Source organism: Montipora capricornis, chromosome 9 (genome assembly GCF_036669925.1).
Source record: "Montipora capricornis isolate CH-2021 chromosome 9, ASM3666992v2, whole genome shotgun sequence".
Taxonomy (NCBI): Eukaryota; Metazoa; Cnidaria; class Anthozoa; order Scleractinia; family Acroporidae; genus Montipora; species Montipora capricornis.
Window position 1 is genome coordinate 27,405,943 of NC_090891.1, and position 15,000 is coordinate 27,420,942.

The 15,000-nt window shown below is 42.3% G+C and overlaps 3 protein-coding genes and 1 pseudogene across 5 annotated transcripts in view; 3 read left to right on the forward strand and 1 right to left on the reverse strand.

The window, feature by feature from the left end:
- The window catches only part of LOC138017486 (uncharacterized), a 4,995-nt pseudogene extending 1,918 nt beyond the window's left edge, over positions 1 to 3,077 (forward strand).
- Positions 3,078 to 3,193: 116 nt separating this feature from the next.
- LOC138017487 (uncharacterized) lies at positions 3,194 to 4,393 on the forward strand. The gene has a single exon (XM_068864559.1). It carries the CDS (start codon positions 3,194 to 3,196, stop codon positions 4,391 to 4,393), a length of 1,200 nt encoding a protein of 399 aa, XP_068720660.1.
- Positions 4,394 to 4,681: 288 nt separating this feature from the next.
- On the forward strand, positions 4,682 to 5,866 carry LOC138017488 (uncharacterized). Its single transcript, XM_068864560.1, has one exon. It carries the CDS (start codon positions 4,682 to 4,684, stop codon positions 5,864 to 5,866), a length of 1,185 nt encoding a protein of 394 aa, XP_068720661.1.
- Positions 5,867 to 7,747: 1,881 nt separating this feature from the next.
- LOC138016170 (uncharacterized) overlaps positions 7,748 to 15,000 on the reverse strand; it is a 33,826-nt gene continuing 26,573 nt past the window's right edge. For all 3 annotated transcript variants that reach the window (XM_068863347.1, XM_068863346.1, XM_068863348.1), the window contains one exon: positions 7,748 to 8,536. In XM_068863347.1, the coding sequence (XP_068719448.1) occupies positions 8,088 to 8,536 (449 nt within the window). In that variant the 3' untranslated portion in view covers positions 7,748 to 8,087. The remainder of the gene's footprint in view (positions 8,537 to 15,000) is intronic.

Below are 15,000 nucleotides of genomic sequence, written 5' to 3' on the forward strand. Positions count from 1 at the left end.
CCGAAGTGCCAGCGACTCGTACCGTTAGAACAAGGAAGCCAAATCCGAACAATCGTGAAGAGGTAGAAGTCGAAGAAAATTCACAGATTAAGGCGTTCGCTTAGCGGCTATTTGGCACGAGTAAGTACTAGCATAAGTCAGTTGAAAACATGTCCTCGCGAATGGGGGAAAGCTGAGGGAATTCGTGAAAGTTGTGAAGAACCTTGAGCATGCATGGGAACGCTACAATGATCGTACCCAGATTAACTTGTGCCAGTAGTTGTACGGTTCAAGATTGTTGGCGGGTTGAGTCCAACTATGTTAAGTTTTATGAGGACTATTCTCGAGATGGTCAAAGCAGCCGAAGAGATTGTCTCCCTCACGTCATTGCATGTCAAATCTCGATGTAGAACCAACCTAAATTATCACCGATAACTCTCGACTGGCTCAGAGACATCTCCGAGATCCTCAAAAATCTTCCCGATTAAAGGAACTAGAAGAGAAGTGTTAGAGTTGAACAGGCTTAAGGCCCAACAGGCACTTGAGTTAGCAAATTATTAAGCTGAAATGGAAAAGAAAAGATTGACATTGAGATGCAAAAACAGAAAACAGCAAAGGAAATGTATTTAAAGCTCAGTTGGAAGCTAGAGAAATCGCTCTTCTGTTGAAGAGGAAGGTGATGCAGTCTCGTGTGCCCTAAGTTGGCAAAGTGAGACCGATGATAAGATTGAATTTGAGCCTCCCATCACTAGGAGTCAACAAACAGCAACTTGGGTAGCACGCTGCCACCAGGACACTCCAGAAGATAGATTGAATCATAGCGAACTCACACTCAGTTAAAGAAGTACGGTGAAGAAATTACCAGTCCTCATTCCAGAGATCCTTCCCATATCCAAAGAAAGAGAACTTTATCGCAAATGGAGATAAACGGTGAAATGAGAATTGCCTGCATGAAAAGGAACAGATGAATCCGTGTAAAAATCCTCAGGCTATTCTTTTGAAGGTGACCACGTTGCAAGCTATGCAGCCTGTCAAGTTTAGTGGAATGCAGCGGATTTTCCGATTTTCAGGAGAAGAATTCGAGATAACCTCGAAGATGGACTATTGTCGGATGCCCAACGGATTGAATTTCTCCCCAATTTGTGTCCGGAGAGGCTTATGAGGTGGTTGAAAGATCTGTGGGGGTGTTCCTATGACGACGTATAGCAACCCTGGAGGAGCGCTATGGCCACCAGCCGCAGTTGCTGCAGCGTGTATTAATATGCTTACCACAGGACCAAAATTAGGAAACAGAGACTTCAAGGTTTGCGTAATTTTGCTGAAGAACTGCAGTGTGCCTCACGAAGACTGGAAGGAGAGTATGAACATGAGGCAAGTACCACTTCAATATGAAGATGATCGTAGCACGACTGCCAGATTACATCATCAACAAATGGGCAGATGTATCGTACTCTAACAGAGAAAAATGACAGAACCCAAAGTTAAGGACTTAGCTCAATTTGTGAAGCGACAAGCTGCCATCAAAAACGACCCTGCTTTTGCTGGTGTTTCGTGAGTCACACGTTCGGAGGTCAAGGGACACAGAACACCGTCATTGAAAGTCAACAACAGGTCATTCATCCCGAGCCCACAAGGCAGACTTCATCCTTTGCCACCGATGTTAAGGAAAGAGCACTGGCCGAAAATTGCCCAGCGAAGGACGAAACAGCATCACACCCGCTAATAGGAGTTGTTTATGTTGCCCCGGATCTCACGAACTATCTTCATGCCTCGAGTTTCAGAAGAAGGATTTGCAGAGCAGATGGGACATTGTGAAAGTTAACCGGTTGTGTCATGTTTGTTTGAGAGTTAAAAACCTTCTAGGAAGGTGTGAATCGCCGAAATTCTGCCCTTGTGGGAGCGACAAACGGCACCATAAGTTACTCCATAACCCCCAAGTACAAGGAGAGACAATGACAGACTCAATCAAGCTAGTACAGAAGAACCGAATGCGGCAGTGACAGACCCGCATGCCGAAGTTCCTGGTGATCAAGGACCTTCAGGAATCAGACATACAGCGCAATATGCTACCGTCACACAGCCAGGCTCAACAAAAACTGTGCTTCTGCATGTTATACCAGTGAAAATCACATCACCTGGCGGAAGGTCTGTCACCACTTACGGGCTGTTAGACAACGCTTCCGTGGAACCGTGATTAGTGGAGATGTCGCTAAAGAATTAGGGCTGAAAGGTCATAAGGAGTTTATATTTGTTAGCACCTTGATGCAGCAAGAAGATGAAGAGTTTGAAGTGGTGGAATTTAAATTGCAATCTGCGAGCGGAGAAGGTGAAACGCTTAATGTTGAAGAGGGCCTGGTCTCGGAGAAATTCAATGTCAAAGAGAGATGTCTACCTGAAGATATTGACAGAAGATCGCACCCCCACCTACTGGACATTGATGTGCCAGACGTAAAGATAAGAAAGTATCAGTGCTGATTGGAAAGGACGTGGGTGAAGCGCATGAAGTCCTCGAAGTGCGAAAGTCAAATAGACCTGGTAGCCAGTTGCAAGCTCAGCGAGGCCCATTGGGCTGGGTGATCACGGGAACAATTCAGGGCTCACCAAATTACAGCGAAGTCAATGTCCACTTCACATCTTGCGAGAGAAAATTGCACGAACAAGTTGAGAATTTTTGGAAGATAGAAGGATTTGGAGCGAAGCCTTCGTGTAAACCTATAATTGAGGAGCCGATGCCTAGACGTCAAAACCACTATTTATCTAGAGAGGATATCCGCGCAGTAGACATTCTCGAGAAGACCACGAGACTGACTGACGGTCATTACGAGACCGGACTGTTGTGGCGGAAGGACGATGTTGAACTGCCAAACAACCGCAAGGAGGCTGAAAAGAGGTTGCAGAGTTTTGAAGAGGAAGTTCCGTAAAGATCCTAGCCTTGAAAGGAAATATCGCGCAACGATGAACGACTACATAGCTGAGGGTCATGCGCGGAAGTTAACGACAGAAGAGGCTTCTATAACTGGCTCTAGAACATTTCGCAGTGACCAATTGCAACAAGCCAAATAAAGTACGAATTGTGTTTGATGCTGCCGCCGAACATAAAGGAACCTCGCTGAACAAAAACCTATTACCGGGCCCTGATTATACTAACAGTCTGGTTGGTGTGTTATTGAGATTCCGCGAGGAGAAGGTCGCATTGGTTGGAGACATTAAAAGCATGTTTCACCAGGTGAAAGTCCGACCAGAGGATCAAGATTCCCTACGGTTCCTTTGGTGGAGTGGGAGCTTAGACGAAACACCTAATGAGTACGCAATGACTGTACACATATTTGGTGCTACAGACTCGCCATGTTCGGCGAATTTCGCCTTGTTGAGAACTGCTGAAGACAATTGGAAAGAGTTCGACCCTGTGACCGTAGATACTCTGAGGGACAACTACTATGTCGACGATCCACTCAAGTCCATGCCAACACCAGAACGTGCGATTACGCTAATGCGGGAGCTGATTGAACTTTGTGCAAAAGGCGGTTTTAACCTTACGAAATTTATGAGCAATAACCGAGAAGTCTTGACCGCAATACCTGTTGAGAAGAGAGCAGATCCAACACTTGACTTCACCCTTCATCAATTGCCGGTGGACAGAGCCCTTGGAGTAAGATGGCACATCGAATCTGACACCTTTGGTTTCAAAGTCGTGAATTTGGATAAAGGCGACACGATGAGAGGAGTTTTGTCAACAATCTGCTCAGTATTTGACCCTTTGAACTTGGCTGCACCAGTCATGCTACCAGCAAAGCAAATCATGCAAGATCTGTGGAGGAAGAAGATAGCCTGGGATCAACCACTCGACGGGAAAATTCTTCAGAGATGGCAGCAATGGAAGAACAACCTTCCACTCCTAGCTGAGGTGAAAATTCCAAGATGTTACTTCAGTCGCACAGATCACGAGAAAGCTACACTTCAACTCCACCACTTTTGTGATGCTTCAGAAATCGGCTACGGTACCTGCACCTACCTTCGAACAGTCTACGCTGATGGAACTGTTGAATGTGCATTTATTACTGGGAAGTCCAGAAACGCTCCTATCAAAACAGTCAGCATTCCCCGACTAGAATTACAGGGAGCTCTTTTGGCAGCACGTGTGGACTTTTCAGTCCGACAGGAACTGAACTTCGAATTTGAAAGGGTGGTTTTCTGGACAGATTCAATGATCACCTTGAACTACATCTACAGCGAAAGTCGACGATTTCAGACCTACGTTGCAAATCGGGTCACAGAAATCAGGGAACTCACCGCTCCTGAACAGTGGAGACACTGTCCAGGGAAGCTTAACCCTGCAGACGACGTTAGTCGAGGGCTAGAAATGAAAGAATTTCAGAACAATGAACGTTGGTTGAACGGACCGTCCTTCCTGTGAAAAACAGAGGATCACTGGCCGGAGATCAAGCATGACGAGGTGGCAGTTGACAAGCTTGAGATAAAAAAGGACTATCTAATTTATCATAAGATTTTTACGGTAGCTCTGCCATTTTCCTCATAAAATTAAAATTCTGTTCTATTTGTTTATCTGAGGGAGCCCATTCTCTATAAGCCTGCTGGCTTCTTTTGGGCTTCCTCGCCATGAGATTGTAAACAGTAAGACTTTTTTTTCCTTCTCTCTCTCTTGTACCCCTTATGGCGAATAAATAAATGAATGAATGAATGAATGAAGGAAGTATACTTGATCGAAGTTGAAACGGCTACACCACTAGACAACCTCTTGACCAGATATTCTCGCTGGATAACCTTGCTGCGATCATTTGCCTGGTTACTGAAGTTCATAAAGTGGCTGAAGTGGTCTTCGAAGGAAAAGAAACGTGAGCCAGAGTCTTGTCAAGTTGAAAATCACGTTACACAGGAGGAACTCGAAAGGTCGAAGAGAGAGGTTGTATCTTTGGTGCAGCGAAAGGCCTTTCCTCATGAGATAAAAGATCTCAAAGCAGGACGTCAAGTGAAGGCATCAAGCCACATTTTGAAGCTCAAACCAGTTATCATGAATGATGGAGTCATGAGGGTCGGCGGTAGAATTTCGAGAGCTCCTATCTCATCCAATGCCATGAATCCGATGATCCTGCCTAAAGACCATCACGTCTCAAGAATCCTGATACGTTATTTGCACGAAAGGAATGGTCACTGTGGAACTGAACAGGTCTTGTTCTTTCTCAGGGAAGAGTTCTGGATGGTGAAGCCTAGAGTAGCTATAAAGGAGGTTCTTGGGAAGTGCTTACTATGTAAGAAGCTTATGCCCCGTAAGATGAATCAAGAAATGGCCGAGCTGCCCAAAGTTAGGCTGACCCCGTATGAACCCCCTTTCACGTTCAGTGGAGTCGATTACTTTGGACCCTTTCATGTGAAAAGAGGGAGAGGAAGAGTTGCAGAGAAACGTTGGGGGGCGATTTTTGTGTGTCTGAATTCGCGTGCAGTACACCTCGAAGTCGCGAAGTCTCTAGGTACTGATGATTTCATTCTTGTTTTGACCCGATTCCTGAATCGAAGAGGCCATGTGAGAGAACTGCGGTCAGATAACGGGACGAACTTCGTTGGGGCAGATCGCGAAATCAGGGATGCCGTAAATCGAATTGATAATGACAAGGTTGGAAGAGAATTGATGCAGCGTGGATGTAAGTGGGTGTTCCACCCTCCTGGGGCCTCCCACATGTCCGGAGTCTGGGAACGATTAGTGAAAACGGTAAAACGAAGCTTGAAGGCCATCCTGGGAAAAGATCTTATCAATGAAGAGGTTCTCCAAACAGTGTTTACCGAGGCTGAGCGTATCGCTAACTCTAGACCTCTGACAAGAAACCTTTCAGCCCTGATGACAGCGAACCTCTCACGCCAAATCATTTCTTGAACGTTCGCCCTTCTACGAACCTGCCCCCAGAAGTTTTTGAAGAGAATGAAAGGATGAGCAGGAAGAGATGGAGACAAGCTCAAGTTCTTGCCAATCATTACTGGAAGCGTTGGTTGAGAAAATATGTCCCATCGTTGCAAGAAAGACAAAAGTGGAACCAAGTTCGAAGAAACCTACGCATTGGTGACCTCGTCCTGATCGCTGATGATAATGTTCCAAGGAACCAGTGGCCCTTAGGTCGAGTTGCAGGCGTGTTCCCTGGCAAGGATGGATTAGTTAGGAGTGTCGAAGTGAAAGCTAAAGGATCTTTTTTCAAGCGACCAGTTACCAAGATTTGTTTGCTAGAAGCAGCAGATGATGAAGAAGGACAGTGAGCTTGGCTGAACGGCCTGCTTGGTAACAAGAATGAATTTCAAATGTGATGAACTTCGGTCAAAGGGCGTTCATGGGGGGGGCGATGTTGTCACCGGAACTGCTTTCTGAACCGGAACTCGAGTACACGTCATCTCCCATGATACCTCTGGGTCATATGCCATGTGCTCGAAGAGTCGGACATGTTTAGTTTTGAAAATGTTTGAATATTCTTTGCATCGAACGAAAAATATGGACTATGTCGTTTTTGATTGACTTCTACCCGGACTCGTCAACATATGTAAGTTTTGTAGAATTTTCGCACTCGTCGTTTTTGAGACCTATTTTTGACAGCTTTCATAAGATACACTCGTATCTGTTGCAGCGAATCTACAACTACAACAACAACTTGTGAGATCGAATAAAAGGCAGAGAAACCAGTAGAACCTGTGTACGTGAAACTGTTGTCGAATCTCGATATTCACGGAGCCGGGATTGAGAGAATTGCAGGAGTGACTACAGTGGTGTGTCTATGTTGCCAGTTAATTCCATTCTCAGGTTGAATCCGATTTTTACCCAGGTTGAATTGGTGATCCTCATTTTACCTAAGTTGAATAAATACTAAGATTAACTGAAGAAACCGTTTTGGAGCCCAAATTAAGCCAAGAGAAAAATTAGGGTCAGGTTAGGATTAGTTTTGGTTTTTATACAAGGATATCAATTGACTTATTATAGAAAAGTAAATAATGAAAGACTCATGTTGGGGTGAGCATGTTTGTTGTTGTAGTGTAGTGGCGAAGACATAAGATTATAGATCTGGAGGGTCTGAATTTGTGTACCGGTAAGTGCATAGTACAGTTCTTTGTTGCCTTACTTTGTAACAGTTGTAATGTTGAGATGAATGGATCAGTGTATGAAATCAACACAGAAGCTGATAAGATAATGAGATGCATAAGTTGGGTGGGTGGATGGATGGATGGATGGATGGATAGGCACTCAAGACCAGTTGAATTCTGAGCATCTTGAGATAGCTAAGATTTGATTGGGAGAATAATCTTTAAGGCCTTCTTTTGTATAGATTCTATAGAAGAGGCTACATGTAGATAGTCTGGTAAGTCAGACCACACTGGCAAGGCATATTCCAAGACTGATCTTATAAGAGAACAGTAGATCTGAACAAGGACATTGATTTCTACTCCATAAAGTCGCTTGCTTTCAATTGTTAGCCTTCTTAAACAATTTAAGCAATAGAAAACGTTTTCCGTGTTTGCATAGCCTGATATAAACACGAGAGGGGTTGGGAGAATTCGAGACAGTTATGCAAACCCGGGACAAAGTCGAGGGTTTGCATAACTGTCAAGAATTCTCCCAACCCCTCGAGTGTTCATGTCAGGCTATGCAAACAAAGGAAAAAAGTTTTCTACTGCTTTTATAAAATATTTCTCAAAGATGATTCAACAAATGAAGGAAAATGCTGGTTTTTTTCACTTTTTGATTGAAACAGATTTTCTTGACACGCGCTCATATTTCCTACCAACCAATCAAAACGCGCATCTGACAATACATAACCAATCAAAATTCGTGACATGTCACAGCCGTGTTTACATACTCTCATCTAAACACAGCTATTGACCAATGAGAGTGAACGTACTATCCTAATTATTTTATAATATATTAATACGCATATTCCAGGTTAGGCTGAACAATATGGATTAATTATCTCAAATGAATTCAAATCTATATGTTTATTATTATTCCTTTTATTTTCACTCTTCGCAACCACAAAGAGGTGGAGTCAACGGGGAAGAAGACAACTTAGTACTCATACAGGGTATTTCCCGATGCAAGCATAACCAAAGGACTTTTTTGCTCATTTAAACACGATCAAATATTTACATGAAGAAGCACCTTGTATTTTGGTAAGAAATTTCCTGCAGGCCAAGTAGTTTTCCTCATCTATGGTTGTTTCCAGGTTTATTATCTCCAGGCCAAGTGTAGTCTTCATTTCATCAGTCACAAGGTAGCTCTCTGCCACTTTATTGAGGTGACCAGAGAGATAATCATTCCACAGATGCTCAAGACTTCTTAAGGTAGGGCAATCCACGATGATTTCAAGAGAGCCCATGTTGACAGCTCTTAAGGATACCTTGTAGACTGCTGTGATAAATTTTGTCAAGGCTCTCACTCCTTTCCGTTTCTTTGAGGAATAGTCACGGAATTTCACAAAAGTTTGGACTTGGAGTGCTAAAAGATTATAGACTTTTTCCTGTTGTTCTTCGGTTAGGTTTGATCCCCTGATTAGGAGCTTGATAAAATTGTCTGAAAATAAGATTACACCATGTAAATTTATGGTGATTAAAATTATCGAGACCATTATATTTCTTAATAGCAGGAAACATGGCCTTTAAAACTCTTTTTAGGGCCTCTTCATATGAGCCCAGTTTCTGAGATCTCACCTTACTTTTAAATCCTTTGTAAAAGCTTCGATGTGTTCATAGGAGAGGGGGGCCTGGCTCGGTTGACAGGATCTCGGTAAGCGGGCTGGAAATTTTGCCACGTGAAAACTTATCCCGGTTACCGGGAGGAAAAGAATACAAATGCATTTTCGTGATAGAATGCGCATTACCGAGCTTTTAATCCTCTTTTCTTCGATAATGAAGCTTGGAATAGTTTTATTTTATAGTTAACGTACAGTCAAAAGAAATTGAGGTTGTTTAAACAACGAAAACCAAGAAATTCTCGCCAGGCTCGTTGGCTAGATTTCACGCCTGAATGGTCATGTCACCACTTTCTTAAATTTTCATCTCGGAAAGCAGGCTGATAGTCACCATATGAACAGAAACCAATTTCATCTCAGTAACCGAGCCAGCCCGGTCAACCTGGCTCGTATGAAGAGGCCCTTAATCAGACACTAAAAAGGAAATTAAGTAACCTCAACTGACTCAAAATTCCTACAAAAGGATTTAAAAATATTTAAAATAAGTGTCTAGTTGTTCTAGCGTCATCCGGGGCACTAATTGGGGACACTGTAAACACAACTTTATTGAACTGGACCCTCAATGGTAGACTTGCAAAGTCGAGGAAGCTATTCACGAAGGCCTTTACCCTAATAACATCAAAGGGAATAATGAAATTGAAACTCCTGCAGGGTGGATGCCAACAATCAACAAAACACACCAAGAGATCCGTGGTGCTGATTGGTATGAGATATCAATATTATGAGTTAGAATATTGCTACAATAGGCGTCACAATTGTTGACACACTGACCATTTCTACGCCCAATGCCATATTTCTTCTATCTTTTAGCCTTTTTAGGTGGTTCAGTTCGCCCCCTTCCCCCCAAACAATGTTGTAGCATGATTCCTTGACCTTTGCAGGCTACGGGTCTAATTGTTAATTATTATCCAACTTTATTAGCTATTGAATGAAATTTTAATGGAACCCATTGGGAACTCGGAATCCGAGCCCCAGATGGGATTCGAACCCATGACCCTCCGTGATCTAATCGGATGCTCTGACCACTGAGCTACTGAAGACTCTGGCGAGCAAGGGTGAAATGTGGGTATTTGACTCGAGCTGCATCACGCAGCTACAGAGTCAAATAACGACTGACAGCATAGCTCATAACTGTATCCCGCAGTCACCTTAAAGCATATCTGAGATGCGGCCAACCAACCACCCAAGTGAGCGAATGTGAGAATGATATACACATCTGAAATGGAATGTTAATAGAACCCCTTGGGCGAAATGTAGTTAATCAAATTGATATAGAGCATAAAATTATTTTCTCCCATGAAAAATGTCATTCAGGGTTTCTCCGTCCCTGGTCCCTTCAAACTTCATTGATTAACTACGTTTCCCTGAGGCTTGGACTGTGAATCCTGGATCCTCCTGGGGGCAGAGATGCGCTGTTGGCTCGAGACACCCTCTTAACTTGTATACAAATTGTCTTCTTCTCTCTTGTCCGCCTGTGAATCGCCGTTCCTGTCGATCCAGTTGTAACACTGAACACTATTTGATGAAACAACCTTGATCGGCCGTCTCAGTTGCCCGAGTCGTTAGCGATTGTCTGGGTAGTGTTTCCATATAATCGTCCTGATCGCCCTAGTTGTTTCAAATGATGTTCAGGCAATCTGGATGATCATATGGAAACCAGGCTTTAGGTACCATGATTTTGAGTTTTTGTCAAAAACCTATTAAATTACCACAAAACAAAAGATTGGAGAGCAGATCCTCTTAGAAAGAAAGTAATTTAGAATTTGGCTTTCCAACAGCATATGATAAGCTTAAGGTACACCAAATAGAAAATATCCTGCAAAGGTTGGTCAAGACAACGTGAACATAGGCGTTGTTGCTTGCAATATTTCGGCTGGCCAACACCAGCCTTCTTCAGGTTTATTGAATGGATAAATGCTAGTAACAAGATCTTTATATTTACCGGAAATGACATAAAAATGCTACGTGATGTGTTATAAAAACGGAAATGCATAAAAAAGAGGAGAGAGAATAATACATGATAACAAGATGAAAAAAACAAAAGAAAATTAAAAGGTAGCTAAACTAAATTACATTTCATCTCTTCTGTTAAGGCCTGCAGGCTCCAGTGTTTTTCCTCTGTGTATGAGGAATGCCTCACGGGCCTTTCTGATGGAGTCACGACTAGTGTGTAGTTGTTCAAGCGGTATAAGGATCATGTGATCCTCCGCGTGACCACTGGTCAGGAAGTGTCGTGAAACCGCAGTGGGGGTATAATTACAAAAGGGGCTTATAATAGGTCACCTATGTTCATTAAAGCGGTCTTTAAGACGACGTTTGGTCTCTCCGATGTACTGAAGATTACATTTAGTGCACTGAATCATGTAAATAACATTAGGGGTTTCACAAGTAATATTTGATTTGATTTTGAAGGTTTGTCCAGTACTATAAAAAGTATATTGATTACGGCCATCCTCAATAAAAGGACAGGCGGTGCAACTAGTTTTATTGCACCGAAACGAGCCGGATGGAGACCCAGATTGGTCGGTGTAAGTAGGTTCCGGCAATTTAGCTCTAACTAGAATGTCACTAATGTTTTTACAACGCCGGTAGGCTACTAAAGGGAGATTAGTAAAAACATTTTTACAGCGACCAGATGAATAAAGCACGTTTGAGTGTTTGTGAATTATACGGGATATGTTAGGTAAAGCGGGGTTATAGGTAATGACGAACGGAACAGTATCTGTCTGTTGTTTAGGTTTGGGTTTAAGAGCGTCGTTCCGGGAAATGTCAGAAGCACGTCGTATCTGGGTTTAAAGGAAATTAAGTTCGTAACCTCGGTTGACGAGGTAGTCCATAAGTTCCTTACAGCGTTGTTTGTAAGTGTCATTGTCGGAGCATATGCGTCGAAGGCGAAGTGCAAGGCTATATGGAATGGAACGTTTAGTGTGGGTGGGGTGGCATGAGGAGATGAGTAAATATTGAACACAATCAACACACTTCCCGACAATGCCATACTTGTCACGCTTGACGTCACTTCTCTTTATACCAACATCCCTCACAGTGAAGGTATTGAGGCTTGCCGCTTTTTCCTTCGCAAACGCAACGATAAGGACATCCCCACGGAAACTCTTTGCGACCTCATACAGATCATCCTCAACATGAACAATTTCACATTTAACAACAAACACTACCTACAAAAACACGGTACTGCTATGGGCACCAAAATGGCTCCTTCATTTGCCAACCTTTTTCTTGCCAAATTCGAACAGGACGCGCTCACTAACGCACTGTATCTACCTCATACATGGCTCAGATTTCTGGACGATATTTTCGTTATTTGGACTGAGGGTTCAGATAAACTGAAAGTATTTGTCGATTATCTCAATAACCTTCATCCCACCATTAAATTCACTTGTTCGCATTCCCTCACAAATATTTCATTCCTTGATGTGATGGTCTCACTCAAGGATGGTCTCATAGAAACCGATCTTTACACTAAACCCACTGACAAACACCAATATTTACTCATCTCCTCATGCCACCCCACCCACACTAAACGTTCCATTCCATATAGCCTTGCACTTCGCCTTCGACGCATATGCTCCGACAATGACACTTACAAACAACGCTGTAAGGAACTTATGGACTACCTCGTCAACCGAGGTTACGAACTTAATTTCCTTAAAACCCAGATACGACGTGCTTCTGACATTTCCCGGAACGAAGCTCTTAAACCCAAACCTAAACAACAGACCGATACTGTTCCGTTCGTCATTACCTATAACCCCGCTTTACCTAACATATCCCGTATAATTCACAAACACTCAAACGTGCTTTATTCATCTGGTCGCTGTAAAAATGTTTTTACTAATCTCCCTTTAGTAGCCTACCGCCGTTGTAAAAACATTAGTGACATTCTAGTTAGAGCTAAATTGCCGGAACCTACTTACACCGACCAATCTGGGTCTCCATCCGGCTCGTTTCGGTGCAATAAAACTAGTTGCACCGCCTGTCCTTTTATTGAGGATGGCCGTAATCAATATACTTTTTATAGTACTGGACAAACCTTCAAAATCAAATCACATATTACTTATGAAACCCCTAATGTTATTTACATGATTCAGTGCACTAAATGTAATCTTCAGTACATCGGAGAGACCAAACGTCGTCTTAAAGACCGCTTTAATGAACATAAGCGACCTATTATAAGCCCCTTTTGTAGTTATACCCCCACTGCGGTTTCACGACACTTCCTGACCAGTGGTCACGCGGAGGATAACATGATCCTTATACCGCTCGAACAACTACACACTAGTCGTGACTCCATCAGAAAGGCTCGTGAGGCATTCCTCATACACAGAGGAAAAACACTGGAGCCTGCAGGCCTTAACAGAAGAGATGAAATGTAATTTAGTTTAGCTACCTTTTAATTTTCTTTTGTTTTTTTCATCTTGTTATCATGTATTATTCTCTCTCCTCTTTTTTATGCATTTCCGTTTTTATAACACATCACGTAGCATTTTTGTGTCATTTCCGGTAAATATAAAGATCTTGTTACTAGCATTTATCCATTCAATAAACCTGAAGAAGGCTGGTGTTGGCCAGCCGAAATATTGCAAGCAACAACGCCTATGTTCACGTTGTCTTGACCAACCTTTGCAGGATATTTTCTATTTTAAAGTTTTTTATGGTGTGGTCACGATCTATTTTGATCCAACGTAGAGCAAGTTTTGATCGTACACGGTTTTTGCAGTGGTTTAATCCTTAAAAAGTTACACCAAATAAAAAAAGTGGTAGTCAGATATGTCCAGGTTTGACCCTAATTAGATGCACACGGATTTCAATAAGCATCACAACGTGTCCCCTTGCTCTTCTCGCCAACTTCATCATTCGTGTCTCAGAATACAGCAAATTTACGTCAAAAAGTGTACCCCAAATGCAGCTCTTTAAGGACCTTCGCGCCCATTGCTACTGCGCATTTTTTCGCGCATGTCACGCACACGTCATGCATCGCAGACCATGAAGGTAAACACGATGCTAAAGGCACAAACATTTTCCTCAAGAATGGAACGTGAAAGCGTGTGGCATCATGGGATAGCTGTGGACCCAGGTCTTCTCGGAAATGTCACGCAATGACGTGACAGCACGTGACAGCACGTTTTGCTGTTTCCGGTGGCTGCTTTAATAATTAAATCATTTTCTTTGCTTTCTTCTATAGAAAAATTCATTGCCTAACTAGTGAATTCCACGATAAATTTTACGTTAAAAACCGACATCGCATGAATCATGAAGCGATGAGTGCGACATCAGTTTTTCCAGTGAAATTTACTTTGCAATTCACCAGTTTGGCAATGAATAATTTTTTCTTGAACCGAATGAGTTTTAAAAGAAAACAACCACCCCATCAGCGAGCGAATGGAAAAGGAAAAAAAGCCATTTCAGAGTCAACTGTCAATAGCCAGCGAATAGGAATCATGCTAAAATTAGAAGCTATAAAAACAACTTTGTCAGTTCAAGGTCGAAGAAGAGTTTTACTAATGTACTTTATTCCACTTTATCTCTGAAAACAAGATCATTCACATTTTGATGTATTTTGAAACACGCCAGGTTGGCTTCAGGTACAAGAATTGGCAAACTACGGCAATGCAACCAAGAAAGGACGAACTTCAAACACGATCTGCTCCAACACTTAAATAACGTTTTGGTGCTTTAAACAAACTTCTGAAAACGCAAGCTAGTGAGATTTCCCCCTAATTTTACCAGAACTCATTGCGAATACATGTTTATAACAGAAAGGCAAAATTTTCTTGTCACTGTTGAGGCACAACGAAAACCAGTTGGGCAAACGGATTAAAAAAGCACTTGTTCGCTCGTATTTTAGAGGAAAACAAACAAATCAACTCTTTCTTTTGTCCAAAAGAGTACAGATAATTGTTATTTAATTCCAGTTGACAAAAAAATTCGACTTTCATTCCTGAACAAAGGAAGAACCGATTAAACTACCTTTTAAAATTACGCATCCACTTTAAATAATGCATCCGTAAAAATAACAAACGGTTTAGTGCCCAAGGAAAGAATTTGTGTGCTAAGTATGAGCTATTACTGGTATTGTTTTGTCGTTGTCATTCTCTTTCGCTCAGTCCTTTCGTTTCTGTTCTAGACATAGGTCCTCCAGGCATGATGTAACCTTATCAGAGCTTCTAAAGATATGCCAAAAATTGCAAAACAGAGAAAAAATCAGCTCTAAGCAAATTAAAAATAAACACTCAGCTTTAAGTTTACATCCCGCAAATGCTTGACTTGA

Excerpts from the sequence above, each read along its gene's own strand:
- LOC138017487 (XM_068864559.1), top strand. The coding sequence starts at position 3,194 with ATGTTTCACCAGGTGAAAGTCCGACCAGAGGATCAAGATTCCCTACGG.
- LOC138017488 (XM_068864560.1), top strand. The coding sequence starts at position 4,682 with ATGAAGGAAGTATACTTGATCGAAGTTGAAACGGCTACACCACTAGAC.